We start from the raw sequence: 17,004 nt of genomic DNA, 5'->3' as shown, positions 1-17,004 counted from the left end.
CGCTCTGGAGGCAGGGCAGAAGCGTCCCTGCAAGTCCCAGTTCAGCCTGGGGTCTACATAAAGTTCTAGGCTGGCCAGTGCTACATACCCAAGATCCTACCTCAAAAAGAAAAGGGGGGAAAGTCAAAATATGTCTGAGGATAGAACTTACTGATAGACGTGCCTAGCATGTGTGAGGGCCTGAGTTCAGCTCCCAGCACCCTTCTCCTTGCCCAAAGAGAAGGAAGATCTGAAGTCTGTGTCTGCATAGTGAGGATGAACCTAAGGCAGAGGTCCCAGCCCTGCTTCTGTTCCTGGCCCTGCCAACCACCAGCTTTAAAGTCTGCTCTCAGACTTCTCTCTGCCGTCTGCCCTTCCCTGTTGCTGGGAGCAGGCAGTGGTGCTCACCCACATCAAACCGGAGATTATGTTAACCCAACACGGAACTAACTCTACGTGTACCCGGCTTCACAAGTGTTCCCCTTCCCTTTTTCCCTGAGCCCTTCTGTACCCTGAGATAAGACTTAAAAAAAAAACCTGAAGCTTCAGAGAAGGTCTCAAAAATCCCACAGTAGCCCCCCATGATGCTTAACAGTTCTTGTCAGAAGATAGACTTTCTCTCTGTCTCAGATTCTGAGCACCGCAATCTAAGTCCTTCTCTGCCCGACTGCAGTTTTAATCTCACCAAAAGGACAGCAGGAGACTTCCTAATCTTAAAACCTGTTTCCTTCATCTCTTTCCTTTCACATTTGACAGGAAGTACTCAGAGTCCCCGGTGTTTGAGTTTGTTTCTGGTAGCCCAGACTGGTTGGAAGGTTAAGGGCTGGCTTTCTTTAGCCTCGTGCACCTGTCGCACGTCGTAGATGGGAGACCTTGTAGAAGCGAGTGCTTTACAAGGGGCTACGCCTTGGTGCTTCTTGAGTCGAGGGTCTCCAACCCTTTTCCCACTTAAGGAAGGCAGTGCCCATGGAGTTCAAAGATGTTGAGGAGTGGGTGGGGGTGCTGTTTTACAACTATGCGTGCGTTTGCTGCTGGCCAAGCCACCTGCAGGAAGTTGGTCTGCATGCAGCCTGTGTAAAAAAACGAACACACCAACAAGGGAGTTGAGAAGGCGCGGGCTGCAGGGGCATTTGTTTCCTTAACAAAAATAAATCATGTTTTAAAAGTTTTCTTTGAAATCTGAGTCATCGTGTGGCCTCCCAACACACACAGATTTCCTTAAAAGTTGAAACAACTTCTGAGAGGAAGTGATGAAGTCTGCTGCCTGCCATACCCTGTATTGCGAATAATTTTCATTTCTACTTATCTGCAAAGGTTGAAGGAACGTCTACAAATATTTGTTTAGTTTCTATGGTGAAGGCAGGGAGCAATCGAGCGGCGATTGTTTATTGTCAGAACCGAAGCTGTACTGTGCTAAATTTTGGCAAAGAGAAGTGAACTTATTGCTTGAAACATAATAGACACTTAGCAAGTTGCAACTGTTTGAAGGTTTCATAAGTTCAGGATGAAGTTTCAACAATGCGGGCTTGAAGGAGACCATGGGCCAGTCTGGCCTTCTAGGACTTAATTTACAAGAATAAAGTGGCCCTGAGGCCACCTCATTAAAAAGTTGTCTGATGATTAAAGATAGCATTGGTGGTAGACTCTCAGAATGCCTAACCTGGGTCTGAGGACACGACCCTGCTCCATCTTCTATCCTGGCTTCTCCTTCCTCATCCTGGAACCTTCTATTCTGCTCTCTGCTAACCTACTTTCATTAGGACGGGCATGTATTTAATGCCTGCTGTGTACATCACATCACCCTGCAAAGTGCTGGGTTTGCAAAGTCAGGGTCCCTACTCAGGATGCTCGCTCTGGGTCTATTAAGCTGTAAAGACACACTGAAGCAGTTACGGCGTGGTAAGAACCAGGATCACTTGTGTTTGGGGATGGGCTAGGCAGGGTGAGACTCACAGGAGTCAAGATTGCAGCTGTGAGATGGACCCTCCAGAGAAATGCCTAAGCCTTATCTAAAGGCTACGGGGCCTGACACAGCGTGCATATTTGAAGAACCTCAAAGTCTCTGGGCAAGCTGATGGTAGAGTTAAGCAGAGGGCTCAGTGTCTTGGTTGGGGTTACTTTTTGCTTTGACGAAACACCATGACCGAAAGCAACTTGGGGAGGAGAGGGTTTATTTCACTCGGAGTTCCATTCTGCTTCAAAAGCAGTGAAGTCAGGAACTCAAGCAGGGCAGGAACCTGGAGGCCATGGAGGGGTGCTGCTTACTGGCTGGCTTCTTCATCTTTTTTTAATAGACCCCCCCCCAAAACCACCTGCAGGAGGACAGCACCACCCACTGTGGGTCAGCCACCCCCTAAGAAATGCCTACTGCTTGCCCAGAGCCTGATCTTATGGAGGCATTTCCTCAATTGCGGTTCTCACCTTTCGGATAACTCTAGCCTGTGATGTGTTGACATAAAATTAGCCGGCACACCTGGGTAAGGGGTAACTTTGTTGGCAACAGAAGGGATATCAGGAAAGCAGGGAGTACCAGATGAAAGGCGGCGCGTGCAGCTTGAATTTGAAGTTTTTAATGGAAGAACTACGTGGCGGTGTCCAGGAAACGGCTAACCCTATGCGTGTGGTCCTCTGCAGAGTTCTGGGTCCTGTATGAGCTTGATGTGGGAATGGAGGATCATAGATCGTCTAAGTGAAATGACTGTCTGGGAGAGCAGTCACTTAAGGAAGAGAGGGAGCTCTGAGCCCGACATTCTGCACTTAAAACCGTGCAACACCTCCTGCCCCCGGGTGCCCTTCAGCCAAGTCCTTTGACTCTGTGCTTTCCTAATTTGTGGCCACAAAGCCCAGCTAACATGGAGCCTTTTACTGAGTTGAGCGTAGGATGAACTTCACTGAAACTCACTTTGATCTTAGGTGTAAGCTTTGCTCCCTGGAGTGAAACCTTCTTGGGCGACCAATACTCAACACAAATAATAAATCAAGGCTTGGGCAGAGGGGACCCTTGTAGAATTGCCGTTTCGAGTCAAGAGCGTCCCACCCATGGAAAGGCCACTTGGTAGGAAACCATCGTATCTAATGGGAACCGTGGATCCCATGGGGGGTCAGGAAGCTGTGGGGCTGAAGAGCACGGTCACAGGGTAATGGGCATGTCAAAACAGGGATGGGAAGAAGATGGCAGAGACACCATGCTCCGTGCGTGGGAGAGGATCCCAGGCACACACAGTGCTCCGTGCCCTGAGAATCTCTCCTGTCACGTGTCAGAACACTTCCTCTAGACTCTACTTCCAAAGGAATGCATATGAGGTGGGTCCTTTGTATTTGTCCCAAAATACTGCTCTTTCTTTTAACTAGTATGTAGCTCTTTAATAGTTTCCACGTAGCATTATAATGAGGAGACTGCCTGCAAGGACCCACATTCCAATTCTCTAATACGTGCAATTCAAATATGTAATATTAAAGAGCTGGGATTTTTCTTAGACCCTTTGTGAAAAGACAATAGGATTATCCCTAGTTTCGATTTTCATTTCTCAAACCATACCAGCTTTCTGTAGGAAAACACGCGTATCAGAAGATCTTTGTGTTGGCACAAAGCATATGAATTGGTGGGAACAGAGTTTGGGAAGATCCTGTAGTCTGTCAAGGAGGGTGTTCACGTTCCTCCTAACTTGTTGTCTATGTTGGGGGTTAAGGCATGTCCAGGTGGGCCCATCACTCTACAACGGACAACCAAAGTGAAGGACAAGCAAAGAGAGCTTAGGGCTTGGTCTTCATTCCCCTAGCCTTGCTGGTTAGGGTCTCTGAGAATATTAACGGAGCACCTCACTGATCACCCTGCAGGCTCGGGGCAGGCAGGATTCCATCCACAGTTCTGTGGAAACTAATGCATGAGTTTGGATTGGTGACAGTCAAGATGAGGCATTTCCAGGCGGATCTGTTTACTGAGGCAGGATTGACAGAGATTCAAGGTTTGAATCTTAAGCGGGTCAGACTGTTACTCTCCAATCCCATACTCTAAGGGGACAGGCACGAGGAGGGGGTGCACCAGTTTGGTCATGCTGCCTGAGGTAGACTTTGGCGTTGTGAGACAACTTTGAGTCGAGGGCCTGACCTCCGTTCTCCCTCTCTCTCTCTCAACTGCTGTCAAAACTTCTCAGTGGCCGAACCCAGTAAGGAACTGGAGGCATGTGGCAGATAGATAAAGCCACCTCCAAGGCAGGGGTCATCGAGACGAAAGGGAAACCCCCAGCCTGACATTCACCAGAGCTTTTCTAACACCCGTAGCCACCTTGGGTGAAGCCAGCGGCAGCGCCTTCGACATCCAGGTGGAAATTGTGCAGATGTACAAGTAGAATATTAGGTGGGAACAGTTGACGCTGACGTATTTTGAGTCCGAATTGGCCTTGGCTGGACTTTATCATCTAGTGATATTGAACTGGTTTTTTTTTTTTAAGTGAATAGAGATCAAAGCCCTTTAAACAGATACGTTGACTTATGTAAACATCCTCGAACTTGCCCCTCTTCCACCTCCTCCCTCCTGCTGCCACATCTATTCAGCACCTCTAAAGGCTCTTACTACATGAAATGGTTGTAATAGACACGGGATTTGCTTTGACTCCAGCTAGCTCCAGCCAGACTCTGCTTGTAGCTCCTATTGTTGTCTTCGCTTACTAGACAACCGCGTTGTTACCATTGGTAGCAACCATTGTCCCAGATCCTTGACTCTTACACACTGTGCTCAGTGCTTCCGATGACGGAGTTGGCAAACGGAGACTTTCGAAGGCACTCGTATTAGTAATGAATACCTTTCTGCCTTGCACACATCGAGACTGGTTGTGCGTTGGACAGTTTTCCGTCAGAAATTTTGGTTGCAATAAAATGTTTCAAGTCATATAGGGTTCCAGGTTTTAAAACTGTAGAAACTTAAGAGAGTCGAAGGACTCTGGATCAAACAGTAGAGTAGTTGTAAGACATTGATGCTAGGAACGCTTTATATATACGATAATAATACATAAACTAGAGGTTGACTTTTTAGAAAGCACTCATTTATGTCTGTAATAAAAGGTTATATTTAGTGTGGGCCCTAGGTATTCTTGGAATTATTCTACTTGAGAATTCAACAGAAATGTAATTCTTTATTTTTTTCCACTTTGTATTTTTTTATTATTTTATTCCTATAGAAAAGTAATCTTAACTCAATTTTCCGTAAGAATTTCACCAAAATCAAGGTGCCTTTGGATAAGTATTGTCAGTTCGAGCAGATTATGAGTCTAATTCCTCTTCGTTTTGCTTAGCATTGCTTTGTATGGACACCAAGCAGGGCCTTCGTGAAGACACATGAGATTTTTTAGCTCCTAAACATCCCTGAAAGCGGACATCGGTAATAGGTGGTGTTCCCTACAGAGAGCTCTGTTGTGACCAACTGGGAAGCAACAGCAACCTTTCTCTCAAGCCATTGTTCAGAGAAATAATTTGAAACCAAATGGCAGCTGAATAGAAATTCAGCTTGCAGACTCACCAAAAAAACAAAAAAAAAAAAAAGAAAAAAAAACTCAAGATATTTCAAAATACATCTAGAAATCTTGTCCATCATGGGTCTACGTGTTAGCAGCATGCTGCAATGAGCTTGCTGCTCACGCTTGTAGCCCAGGCTGGCTTAGAACTCATGTTCCCTCCAGTTCCCCTCACCTTTGTTCTCCACACACTAGGGTGCAGGTGTGTGCCCAGACACACAGCTTAAGCCAGTTCCTTCCCAAACTCAGACAGTCCTGACTTACTTTAAAACTCCACTGAAAACATTTTAGACATGTATGAATGCGGTCAGAAGAGATTAGAGATTAAACCTATTTACAAAATAAAAATCATATCCATTAGTGGTGCGATCTCCGTGTGCCTTTATTTGTTTTGTGGGTGCTTGGCCGTATAGGATTTTCAGGAGAGTACAGATCCTCAACCCTCACCTAGGATACCAGCCTTTGTAGGCCTCGTGCTTTGCACCAGGCTACCCCCACCACATGGAATTCCCAGTTCTCAGCTCGCTAACAGCAGCTGGCTCGTGCTCAACCACACTGGGTCTCTGGGCTGCCCCAGTGTCAGTGTACCAACCAACACAGGGTCAAAAGTACGAGAAGCCAACTTGAAGGAGCTCTAGATAGCAACACAGACAAAACAGTGGGGATAAAGGGATCGGAATAACACAAAATGTGGGCGTAAAATACATAGAAGATACTGACTATCCAAAGATAGAGCATGCCCTTCCTTCAAGCGTCTGTGGAACATCTGCCTGTCACCTCTACTACAGGGAAGTGTTTGCTTCCCTACACACATGTGGGTCTGAAACCTTGACCTGGTCTTTTCCTCACCCTTCAACCTGGAAGAAATCGTTAAAGAGTTGTGCTTCCTGGGTCTGTTCTCCGTCAAACGGGCCCTCGGTGTTGCAGCTCTCTTCCGTGAGATGGCATCCTCAGACACGGTGCAAATACTCTCTCGCTAGGCATCCTGTCTTTTTTTTTTCCTCAGTTTTGTTGGCTGAGAACCAGGGAAGGGGAGTTTATTTTGATTCCCCATAGTGTTGTAATGAGAGCAGTTTTGACTTGTCCTGGGATGCTCTGTACACTTCAGGGTCACCCGCCAGCAGCCACTGGAATCGACCCGCTTTCTAACAGTGACTTGGGAGTTGAACCAGCACTGTTTGGAAGTCTCATAAGTGGGGGAGAGTTTTTGCTCCATTCTATTTTTTTTCTTTTACTTTGCTCTTTGAAGCCTGTGTTCTGCACCATCCCGGTCCCGTTAAGTCCATCTGAAATGGGATTCCAGGGTGTGGGATGATGCAATTTTCTGGCCTGTGAAGGGGCCCTGTGTGCTTCTGGCTTCTGTCATGTTGTTACCATGAGGTATAGGAGATTTGTATGAACTGGATCATGTCCTCGGGCCACCTGAGACGGGTGTGTAACCCAACAGCTGGCTTCCTCGGTAATGCTCAGGTGCCTTTGCTATTGCAGGTCGTCACGCTGTGGTACCGAGCCCCGGAAGTCCTGCTCCAGTCCAGCTACGCCACCCCCGTGGACCTCTGGAGTGTTGGCTGCATCTTTGCAGAACTGTTTCGCAGAAAGTAAGAACTCCATTTTCTCTTTGAATCGTTGGCCTTTTAAGTGCCTGAGTGGCGTTTCCGTCTCTACGATCAGACCCTCCTACGTCTGTGTTCCCAGTCCTTACAGCTTCTGGCTTGTGGGGACCCTGGAGAATGATTCCCCCATTGTCCTAAAGGGTTAACTTGAAGCATCTTCCCAGTACTTTGAGTGAGGAAAGACCCTCGAGTGAACATTATCCACAGGAGAAACCATGGATGGTTGTTGTTATTTTCGTTTTTCTTTTTCCTCCACTCATTTCTTGAGCACTTTAAATCCTGTTCGTATGACTCCCCCACCCGCAGTGGACTATGGAGTTTTTGACAGAAATTTTGATGGTGGAAGCTGTTGATACAGGGTATCAGGTTTAAAAGAAGTAGGCAAGGGGGACCCGAGAGGTGCATTAGAGGACTGACATAGCCCACCATATGGGGGCGGCATCTATCGTATTTGGGCACTGTAGAGGGTTGCAGGTCGATGGGACATCTCAGTGGGTACTTGGTACCAGGCCTGAGGACCTGACTCACTCCCAGGACCCACACAGCAAATGGAGACAACTGACTCTCGAAAGTCCCCCCAACCTTCACGGGTACCCTGTGGCGTGCACACAAAGTAAAATACGTCTTTGAGATGCAGATTTGCCTAGAAGGGGGATCCGGTGACCACATCTGGCTTCCTGCGTTCTCACTCTGTGTCCACCACCCATCAGAGATGTTTCAGCAGCTTCCATAGAGGGGTGGGAGGGCGCTCGTGAAAAGTGATTGTCCACTTTTACAGTAGGCAAACAGCATGAATCAAGTGTGGTCAGGCTTCGTTTCTATTCTCGTCTCCCTCAGGAGAGGTGAGAGAGAAGCCAAGTGTGTTCCCATTGAGCCTGTTAGAAGGCAGCCCGCATAGCTTCTTTTCTAAGGAAAGAAGTGGTCAGCCAATCTGGCTTGCTGGTTGCTTCAACCAGAGGGAAGTTCGTGCGGCGAATTTGGTGAACTGCTCCTGCACCTCAGCCAAACTCGCTGTAACTCTCGGGGTGGTACTGTAGCAGAGACAGGAGGGTACGAAGACTGTTCCGTGCTGCCCTACTGTGTGTGGAGCACATTGCCCGGGCTTCTGCCTTGTGTTTGCTTTTCTAATCCTCGACGTAAGTGGGTACTGTGGCTGAATGGTCCCCAAGACCTAGCAGGGGTCTGAATTGAAAGGAAGTCTGGCACAGAGAGTGTGTCCAAATTAACAAAATCAGAAATGAAAAGGGAGACATAACTACAGATTCGGAGGAAATTCAAAAAATCATCAGATCTTACTATAAAAACCTATATTCAACAAAATTTGAAAATCTTCAGGAAATGGACAATTTCCTAGACAGATACCAGGTATCGAAGTTAAATCAGGAACAGATAAACCAGTTAAACAACCCCATAACTCCTAAGGAAATAGAAGCAGTCATTAAAGGTCTCCCAACCAAAAAGAGCCCAGGTCCAGACGGGTTTAGTGCAGAATTCTATCAAACCTTCATAGAAGACCTCATACCAATATTATCCAAACTATTCCACAAAATTGAAACAGATGGAGCCCTACCGAATTCCTTCTATGAAGCCACAATTACTCTTATACCTAAACCACACAAAGACACAACAAAGAAAGAGAACTTCAGACCAATTTCCCTTATGAATATCGACGCAAAAATACTCAATAAAATTCTGGCAAACCGAATTCAAGAGCACATCAAAACAATCATCCACCATGATCAAGTAGGCTTCATCCCAGGCATGCAGGGATGGTTTAATATACGGAAAACCATCAACGTGATCCATTATATAAACAAACTGAAAGAACAGAACCACATGATCATTTCATTAGATGCTGAGAAAGCATTTGACAAAATTCAACACCCCTTCATGATAAAAGTCCTGGAAAGAATAGGAATTCAAGGCCCATACCTAAACATAGTAAAAGCCATATACAGCAAACCAGTTGCTAACATTAAACTAAATGGAGAGAAACTTGAAGCAATCCCACTAAAATCAGGGACTAGACAAGGCTGCCCACTCTCTCCCTACTTATTCAATATAGTTCTTGAAGTTCTAGCCAGAGCAATCAGACAACAAAAGGAGATCAAAGGGATACAGATCGGAAAAGAAGAGGTCAAAATATCACTATTTGCAGATGACATGATAGTATATTTAAGTGATCCCAAAAGTTCCACCAGAGAACTACTAAAGCTGATAAACAACTTCAGCAAAGTGGCTGGGTATAAAATTAACTCAAATAAATCAGTTGCCTTCCTCTATACAAAAGAGAAACAAGCCGAGAAAGAAATTAGGGAAACGACACCCTTCATAATAGACCCAAATAATATAAAGTACCTCGGTGTGACTTTAACCAAGCAAGTAAAAGATCTGTACAATAAGAACTTCAAGACACTGAGGAAAGAAATTGAAGAAGACCTCAGAAGATGGAAAGATCTCCCATGCTCATGGATTGGCAGGATTAATATGGTAAAAATGGCCATTTTACCAAAAGCAATCTACAGATTCAATGCAATCCCCATCAAAATACCAATCCAATTCTTCAAAGAGTTAGACAGAACAATTTGCAAATTCATCTGGAATAACAAAAAACCTAGGATAGCTAAAGCTATCCTCAACAATAAAAGGACTTCAGGGGGAATCACTATCCCTGAACTCAAGCAGTATTACAGAGCAATAGTGATAAAAACTGCATGGTATTGGTACAGAGACAGACAGATAGACCAATGGAATAGAATTGAAGACCCAGAAATGAACCCACACACCTATGGTCACTTGATTTTTGACAAAGGAGCCAAAACCATCCAATGGAAAAAAGATAGTATTTTCAGCAAATGGTGCTGGTTCAACTGGAGGACAACATGTAGAAGAATGCAGATCGATCCATCCTTATCACCCTGTACAAAGCTTAAGTCCAAGTGGATCAAGGACCTCCACATCAAACCAGACACACTCAAACTAATAGAAGAAAAACTAGGGAAGCATCTGGAACACATGGGCACTGGAAAAAATTTCCTGAACAAAACACCAATGGCTTATGCTCTAAGATCAAGAATCGACAAATGGGATCTCATAAAACTGCAAAGCTTCTGTAAGGCAAAGGACACTGTGGTTAGGACAAAACGGCAACCAACAGATTGGGAAAAGATCTTTACCAATCCTACAACAGATAGAGGCCTTATTTCCAAAATATACAAAGAACTCAAGAAGTTAGACCGCAGGGAAACAAATAACCCTATTAAAAAATGGGGTTCAGAGCTAAACAAAGAATTCACAGCTGAGGAATGCCGAATGGCTGAGAAACACCTAAAGAAATGTTCAACATCTTTAGTCATAAGGGAAATGCAAATCAAAACAACCCTGAGATTTCACCTCACACCAGTGCGATTGGCTAAGATCAAAAACTCAGGTGACAGCAGATGCTGGCGAGGATGTGGAGAAAGAGGAACACTCCTCCATTGTTGGTGGGATTGCAGACTGGTACAACCATTCTGGAAATCAGTCTGGAGGTTCCTCAGAAAATTGGACATTGAACTGCCTGATGATCCAGCTATACCTCTCTTGGGCATATACCCAAAAGATGCCTCAACATATAAAAGAGACACGTGCTCCACTATGTTCATCGCAGCCTTATTTATAATAGCCAGAAGCTGGAAAGAACCCAGATGCCCTTCAACAGAGGAATGGATACAGAAAATGTGGTACATCTACACAATGGAATATTACTCAGCTATCAAAAACAACGAGTTTATGAAATTCGTAGGCAAATGGTTGGAACTGGAAAATATCATCCTGAGTGAGCTAACCCAATCACAGAAAGACATACATGGTATGCACTCATTGATAAGTGGCTATTAGCCCAAATGCTTGAATTACCCTAGATCCCTAGAACAAACGAAACTCAAGACGGATGATCAAAATGTGAATGCTTCACTCCTTCTTTAAATGAGGAAAAAGAATACCCTTGGCAGGGAAGGGAGAGGCAAAGATTAAAACAGAGACTGAAGGAACACCCATTCAGAGCCTGCCCCACATGTGGCCCATACATATACAGCCACCCAATTAGACAAGATGGATGAAGCAAAGAAGTGCAGACCGACAGGAGCCGGATGTAGATCGCTCCTGAGAGACACAGCCAGAATACAGCAAATATAGAGGCGAATGCCAGCAGCAAACCACTGAACTGAGAATAGGTCCCCTATTGAAGGAATCAGAGAAAGAACTGGAAGAGCTTGAAGGGGCTCGAGACCCCAAAAGTACAACAATGCCAAGCAACCAGAGCTTCCAGGGACTAAGCCACTACCTAAAGACTATACATGGACTGACCCTGGACTCTGACCCCATAGGTAGCAATGAATATCCTAGTAAGAGCACCAGTGGAAGGGGAAGCCCTGGGTCCTGCTAAGACTGAACCCACAGTGAACTAGTCTATGGGGGGAGGGTGGCAATGGGGGGAGGGTTGGGAGGGGAACACCCATAAGGAAGGGGAGGGGGGAGGGGGATGTTTGCCCGGAAACCGGGAAAGGAAATAACACTCGAAATGTATATAAGAAATACTCAAGTTAATAAAAAAAAAAAAAAAAGAAAGGAAGAAAAAAAAAAAAAAAGAAAGGAAGTCTGGTAACTTCTAATGTAGTACTGTTTGAAAGGGGGCGGGGAGGGGCGTAAAAAATTAGCCACCGACTGAACAGCAGTGGCTACCCACCAGGCCAAATAAATGAGCCTTGGAACAGTAGAGGAAGTGTGGCGGGGCTTGTGGATATTTGTGCACGTGAACCCCGAAGTCAACCTCAGTGTCATCTACATTTTTTTTGAGACGGGTTATCTGACTGGAGCCTGGGGCTGGCTGTTTAAGCTAGGCTGACCCCAGGGATGCCACCTATTTGCCCCTCACCAGCCCTCAGACACACAAATGCCCAACCATGCCCAGCTTTATGTTGGTGCTAGTCTTCAGTGCCTCTATCTTCAAGGAAGGCACCTGATTGGCTAAGCCATCCCTTCGGCCCTTAAGTTGTTTTTGAAAATGTGGACCCTGGGTAGCTGCTTCAGCATTTCTTGGGGCCATTCTTAGAAATGTCGGTCCTTAGGGCCCCTCCTAGATCTGCGTTCGTTCTGGAGTTAGGTTCTCTCTCCCTGTATTATGGCAAGGCCTCCCCTTGATCCTGATATGAACCAGGGTGAGAACTACTAGATCCGATGATGGTGTTGCCAGAAGTGGGCAGCCCCTTAAACGTGGGTATCTCAGTCACTCCCTTGACGTTCATTATTGAGCCAGGAATTCTGTTTCCTAAAAGCACCTCGGGTTAACTCTTTCATCTAACAAGAGTAGAACGCATCAGGTGAAGTCTTACAGTCAAAGACAAGATTAGAGGGGTTGGGGATTTAGCTCAGTGGTAGAGCGCTTGCCTAGGAAGCGCAAGGCCCTGGGTTCGGTCCCCAGCTCCCAGATTAGAACCCACGAGTAGAGGGAGCAAGGTGGGCGTCAGGGTGTTTTGTTCCAGGCTGTTCAGAATTAACGCCGTAACTCTTTTTTTTTTCTCTCTTTTTTCGGAGCTGGGGACCGAACCCAGGGCCTTGTGCTTGCTAGGCAAGCGCTCTACCACTGAGCTAAATCCCCAACCCAACGCTGTAACTCTTAAGAGTTGATTAGAAAACAAGTCATTCGAGTTACATTTATGTGTTTGGAGTTTTCTCTGTGTAAAGATGGGGGTTCTCTATTTTAGGGGATGGGGAGGTCAGCTGTCTTTCCACAGTACGAATTAGATTAGCTATGATTGATGCTGTTTAAAAGCTAGTTTTGAAAGATGAAACTTGAGATATTGGAATTGAGCATCCACTAGTAAGATATTGGAGATATTTTTAAGTCCTGAGTGGCACGCATCTATGGAACAGTTCAACCCTAAGTTTCCTTTTCGGTCCTTAGATACGTTTTCACCTACGTGGTTAGTCTAGTTGATAATTAGGTTCCCAGCCTGCCTTGAAGGTACTACATAAAGGTGGCAGATCAAGGTCTAAGTGACTGAAGGGTGAAGAAGCAGTGTCGGAAACTGGGTTTTAAAGTGAAAGCTGACTAAGTCAGTCTAGACCAAGTACACATTCTTCCTGGGATACCCTGTCCCTCCCGAGTCCCGCTGGTTTGGCTGTGACCTTGACTGTGGGTGTAGTCTTTGTTTCTGCTCAGTTCACATTGGTGTTCCTACGACACTATCCAGATATCTGGACAGGACATGCTTCTTAACTGGACCCAAAGTGCCCCACATTCCAGCATTTCCAGGACATAGCTGGACTCCGGATTCCATGTTTAGCCTTTGGAGAACTGAAAGACCCCAGGATCCCAAAAGCATGCTCTTTCGTTACTGAAGGCTAATTATAATTCGGTGACTATTGACACCTCTCTATTTGCTGCTCCTACTTGCCGCAGAGGCGATGATCACAGCGTCGTATTTGTCTGTGTTGCCTCCATTGCTTTTTGCTGTTAGAGCAGCTTTACCGTCATTTACCGATTTTTCACTACCCTAGATCAGCCGACTTTTTAATTCAGCCTCACCCCAAGGAAGGATACGTGAAACCGTAGCCTGGATGAACCAGTTATTTATTTAGCTGATAGATATTAGATTCGATATAAACGTCAGGATTATTAGAAAGCTGTCTGTGAATATCCACCAAAATGGCTGCACACCTCACCACTGGAGTGTGCCTGAAGCACAGGCCCCTGTAGAATGGTTGCTATGTGAGAGGCCCACTCCCAAGAAATGACCATTTAAATCCTAGTGAGGAAGAAAGTCGTTGCGGGCATGATGAGTTCGTTAAACACACCTGGCTGATGGGGGGGTTGGGGGCTGTGGGCTATAAGAAGACTGTATAGGGTTGTGGCGGGGTAAAGAATTATCGGTGAAAGCCCAGAAGTCACATCCTAGTTGTTTATATAAAATCTTTGAGGAATAAACACTTGTGTGTGAGCAAACCTTAGCATCCTATATAACCTGGGTTGTGGGGGAGCAAAGAAACCGTGGGAGTGAAACACTTGGTTCTGACAAGCCCAGGGCCGTGTCCTTCATGAGTTACCTCACCGTGCCATATTCAGAGGGTAGAGATGTGGAGTCTTCTACAAGTGGGGTGAGTAAATTGTCCAGGCACACCAACCATTACACAGCAGAGCCAGGCCTGAACACAAGTCTTCCTGACTAGCTGCTCTTTGCTCTTCTCTGTCATGATTTTGCTCTTGACATCACTAAAGGCCTTTGTTTTCCCCCTAGAGTATTATGCATTACTAGCAGAGAGCAGCAGTGACATTTTAGAGGTGAAAAGGCAGACCACGTAGTCAGCGACCCTGATTTCTAGTCTCCCCAGCGTTAGAAAGGCTGGGTGATCCTCCGTCACATTATCAAAAGTTACATGCTTTCTATTCTAAGATCAATGCCTAGGAAATACGAACTCAATAAAGAGAGTCTTAGAGCAGATGGTTGCCAAATAACCAGAGACTTAAATACCATCTGTCACTATTATCTGACTTTAATAATTTGCCCACACTGACCCACAGAAGCATTCTACAAAGTGGATAAAACGGATTAGAGCTATATTATTCTTAATCTCCCTTCTCTGATTCCTTGTAAGTAAACTATCTTAACTTCACATTGAGATGTGTATTGTACTAAAGCAGTCAGATACTTGGTTAGTAGCCATATAGTTAAAATGATGGGAGGGCGAGAGGGAGATGGGGGTGGGGCAGGGAGAGATGGGTATTTAGCTGTGTGGCAAAATAAACTAGTAATCTCCACCCTCCGGGTACCTATTCGTTCCTTTGTGGTCCTGGCCAGAACTGTTAGCTTATGGTTTGAAAGTTACGGGGTTTCCCAGGTTAAAGCAAAGATATAAAAAGAGAATGAACATTGAGACAGAATCAAAGAGGCTACGAATTCTTTGAATATGGAGATTGTGGTGAACAGATAGTAATTCTTAGAAATACTGGGCCCACCGGCTCTGCTAGTCCTTAGCTACGAATAGCCAAATGCCAGCAAGGGGGATATAACAAATACAGCCACCGTTGGCAGGAAACAAACAAGACTTCATGGCTGTATCGCCCCTTGTCTGATGACTTCTCTAGACTTGTCGTCATTGATTTCTATGAATTAAGTACCCAGTAGCAGGAGCTAACAGTTTATAACTGTCCTTTGTGGCCTGAAGGCCAGTGAGCGAGTGTCTAAAATGTTACCGAGTGCCTTGCCAATTTCCCCATCTCTCGTGTTGGTGGGTCTCCATCTCCTACTCTCCCTAGTGACATCAAGGAAGCGAAGTGCTCGACTGGCTGTCCCAGATGCCCAGGCACCTGTCAGGAGGTGAGAAAACCTGTCACCTCAGGCTAGGTCAGAATGTGTGTGCAGAGCTTCAGGCACTTAGGATTTCTGACTCCTCTCTTCTTGGTCTTCACTTAGAGAACCAGCCAAATTGCCAACAACTCCAAAGGGACATTCTCTTGGGTAAGGAAATGCCCGAGATGGTGCCCAAGTAAAGGAGACCAGTCTTGATAGAGTGATAGGTACCTCCAGGATAGTTGAGGGCAAGCGGATATTTTCACAGCCTGATCTGAGTTTCCACTCTCACTGTGTGGCTCTACGTACATTTGACAAATACGCTTGTCCCGAGAAGCTTTGCCGCTCTCCGGGTTCCTAAGCCTCTGCAGGCTGGTGCTCTGACTATGCCCGTCTTGTGGTCGTCTCCACAGATGGGACTGTCTTCTCTAGTCTTCAGCTGCCCTGTGGTCACGGTGTTTCCCCCTTTCTTCCCATGTCCCCATCCCTGTTCTCGGCAGCCAACGGCCCCATCCTGGCGCTTTTTACTTCCGTTGATCTTCCTACTCTGAGTCTGGGACCCTTCTTCAGCAACAAATCACCCTCTCCCTTGGGCTGTTCCCATGGTGATTTTCATCACTTCGGCTTTCCCTGTATCTGTATGCGTGTGTGTGCGGTGTCCTCTCGGAGGAAGAACTGTGGACCTATTACCCATCTGCTGCTGCAGAAAGTGGTGCTGCCAGTCTCTCTGTGCCTTCTCTCTAACGCCCCAGTTCTTAGCTGCATCGACTAGAGAAATCTGACACAGGGACACACACCAGGGGCAGAACAATGTAAAGGCCCCAGTTGGCTCAACCCAGAATCGCCCAGTTTATACATTCCCTATCTCCAACAGCTAGCTATAAGTATTCTGTGACTTTTGACGTGAATTTTGGTTTTAAGCTCATTTCTCAGAGAAACACCCTTGAAGTAGCATCACCTAAATCAGGGGGTTCTCAACCTTCCTAAGACTGTGCCCCTTTAGTACAGTTCCTCATGTTGTAGTAAACTCACTCTCTCTCTCTCTCTCTCTCTCTCTCTCTCTCTCTCTCTCTCTCTCTCTCATAAATTTACTTCTGTTGCTACTTTGTGACTGTAATTTTGCTACTGTTATGGATCGTAATAACAAATATTTTTTGAAGATAGAAGTTCGTCAAAGGGTCTCGATCCACATGTTCAGAACTGCTGATACAAACTGTCCATGATTTAAAAAAAAAAAAAAGGAAAGAAAAAAGCCCTGCTTCCTGACAGATCTAAGCACATGTGCCTGCTCAGTGCCTGCACCAGGCTTCTTGTAGTGGTGCCCTTTCTCCTCCAGTCCCAGCCCTTGACAGACCCAGTTGACTGCCACACTCCCAGCCCTGCGTTCTGCCTTACCTCCAATTTGTTGGGACCTGTGAAGCCATCCAGTGAGTGCCTCCTTTCAGTGCAGAAATCCTGTTTCTCCTTTCTCTCGTTTCCCTCCTGTCAGGGCAAAGCTCTGGAACTGTGCTCTTACCACTTCGTCAGGGACCCTCTTGCGATTCGGTGGGGAGATCCGCTCACCCTCTCCAG

General features: G+C 45.9%; 1 protein-coding gene across 2 annotated transcripts in view; it reads left to right on the top strand.

The window, feature by feature from the left end:
* Positions 1 to 17,004, top strand: part of Cdk6 (cyclin-dependent kinase 6) — a 192,320-nt gene that overhangs the window by 124,864 nt on the left and 50,452 nt on the right. For both annotated transcript variants that reach the window (NM_001191861.3, XM_087655548.1), the window contains 1 exon segment: positions 6,978 to 7,087. In NM_001191861.3, the coding sequence (NP_001178790.1) occupies positions 6,978 to 7,087 (110 nt within the window).

Source organism: Rattus norvegicus, chromosome 4, assembly GCF_021556685.1.
Source record: "Rattus norvegicus strain SHRSP/BbbUtx chromosome 4, alternate assembly SHRSP_T2T, whole genome shotgun sequence".
Taxonomy (NCBI): Eukaryota; Metazoa; Chordata; class Mammalia; order Rodentia; family Muridae; genus Rattus; species Rattus norvegicus.
The sequence above is the reverse complement of the archived record's forward strand: the minus strand, read 5'-3'. Positions and strand labels throughout refer to the sequence as shown.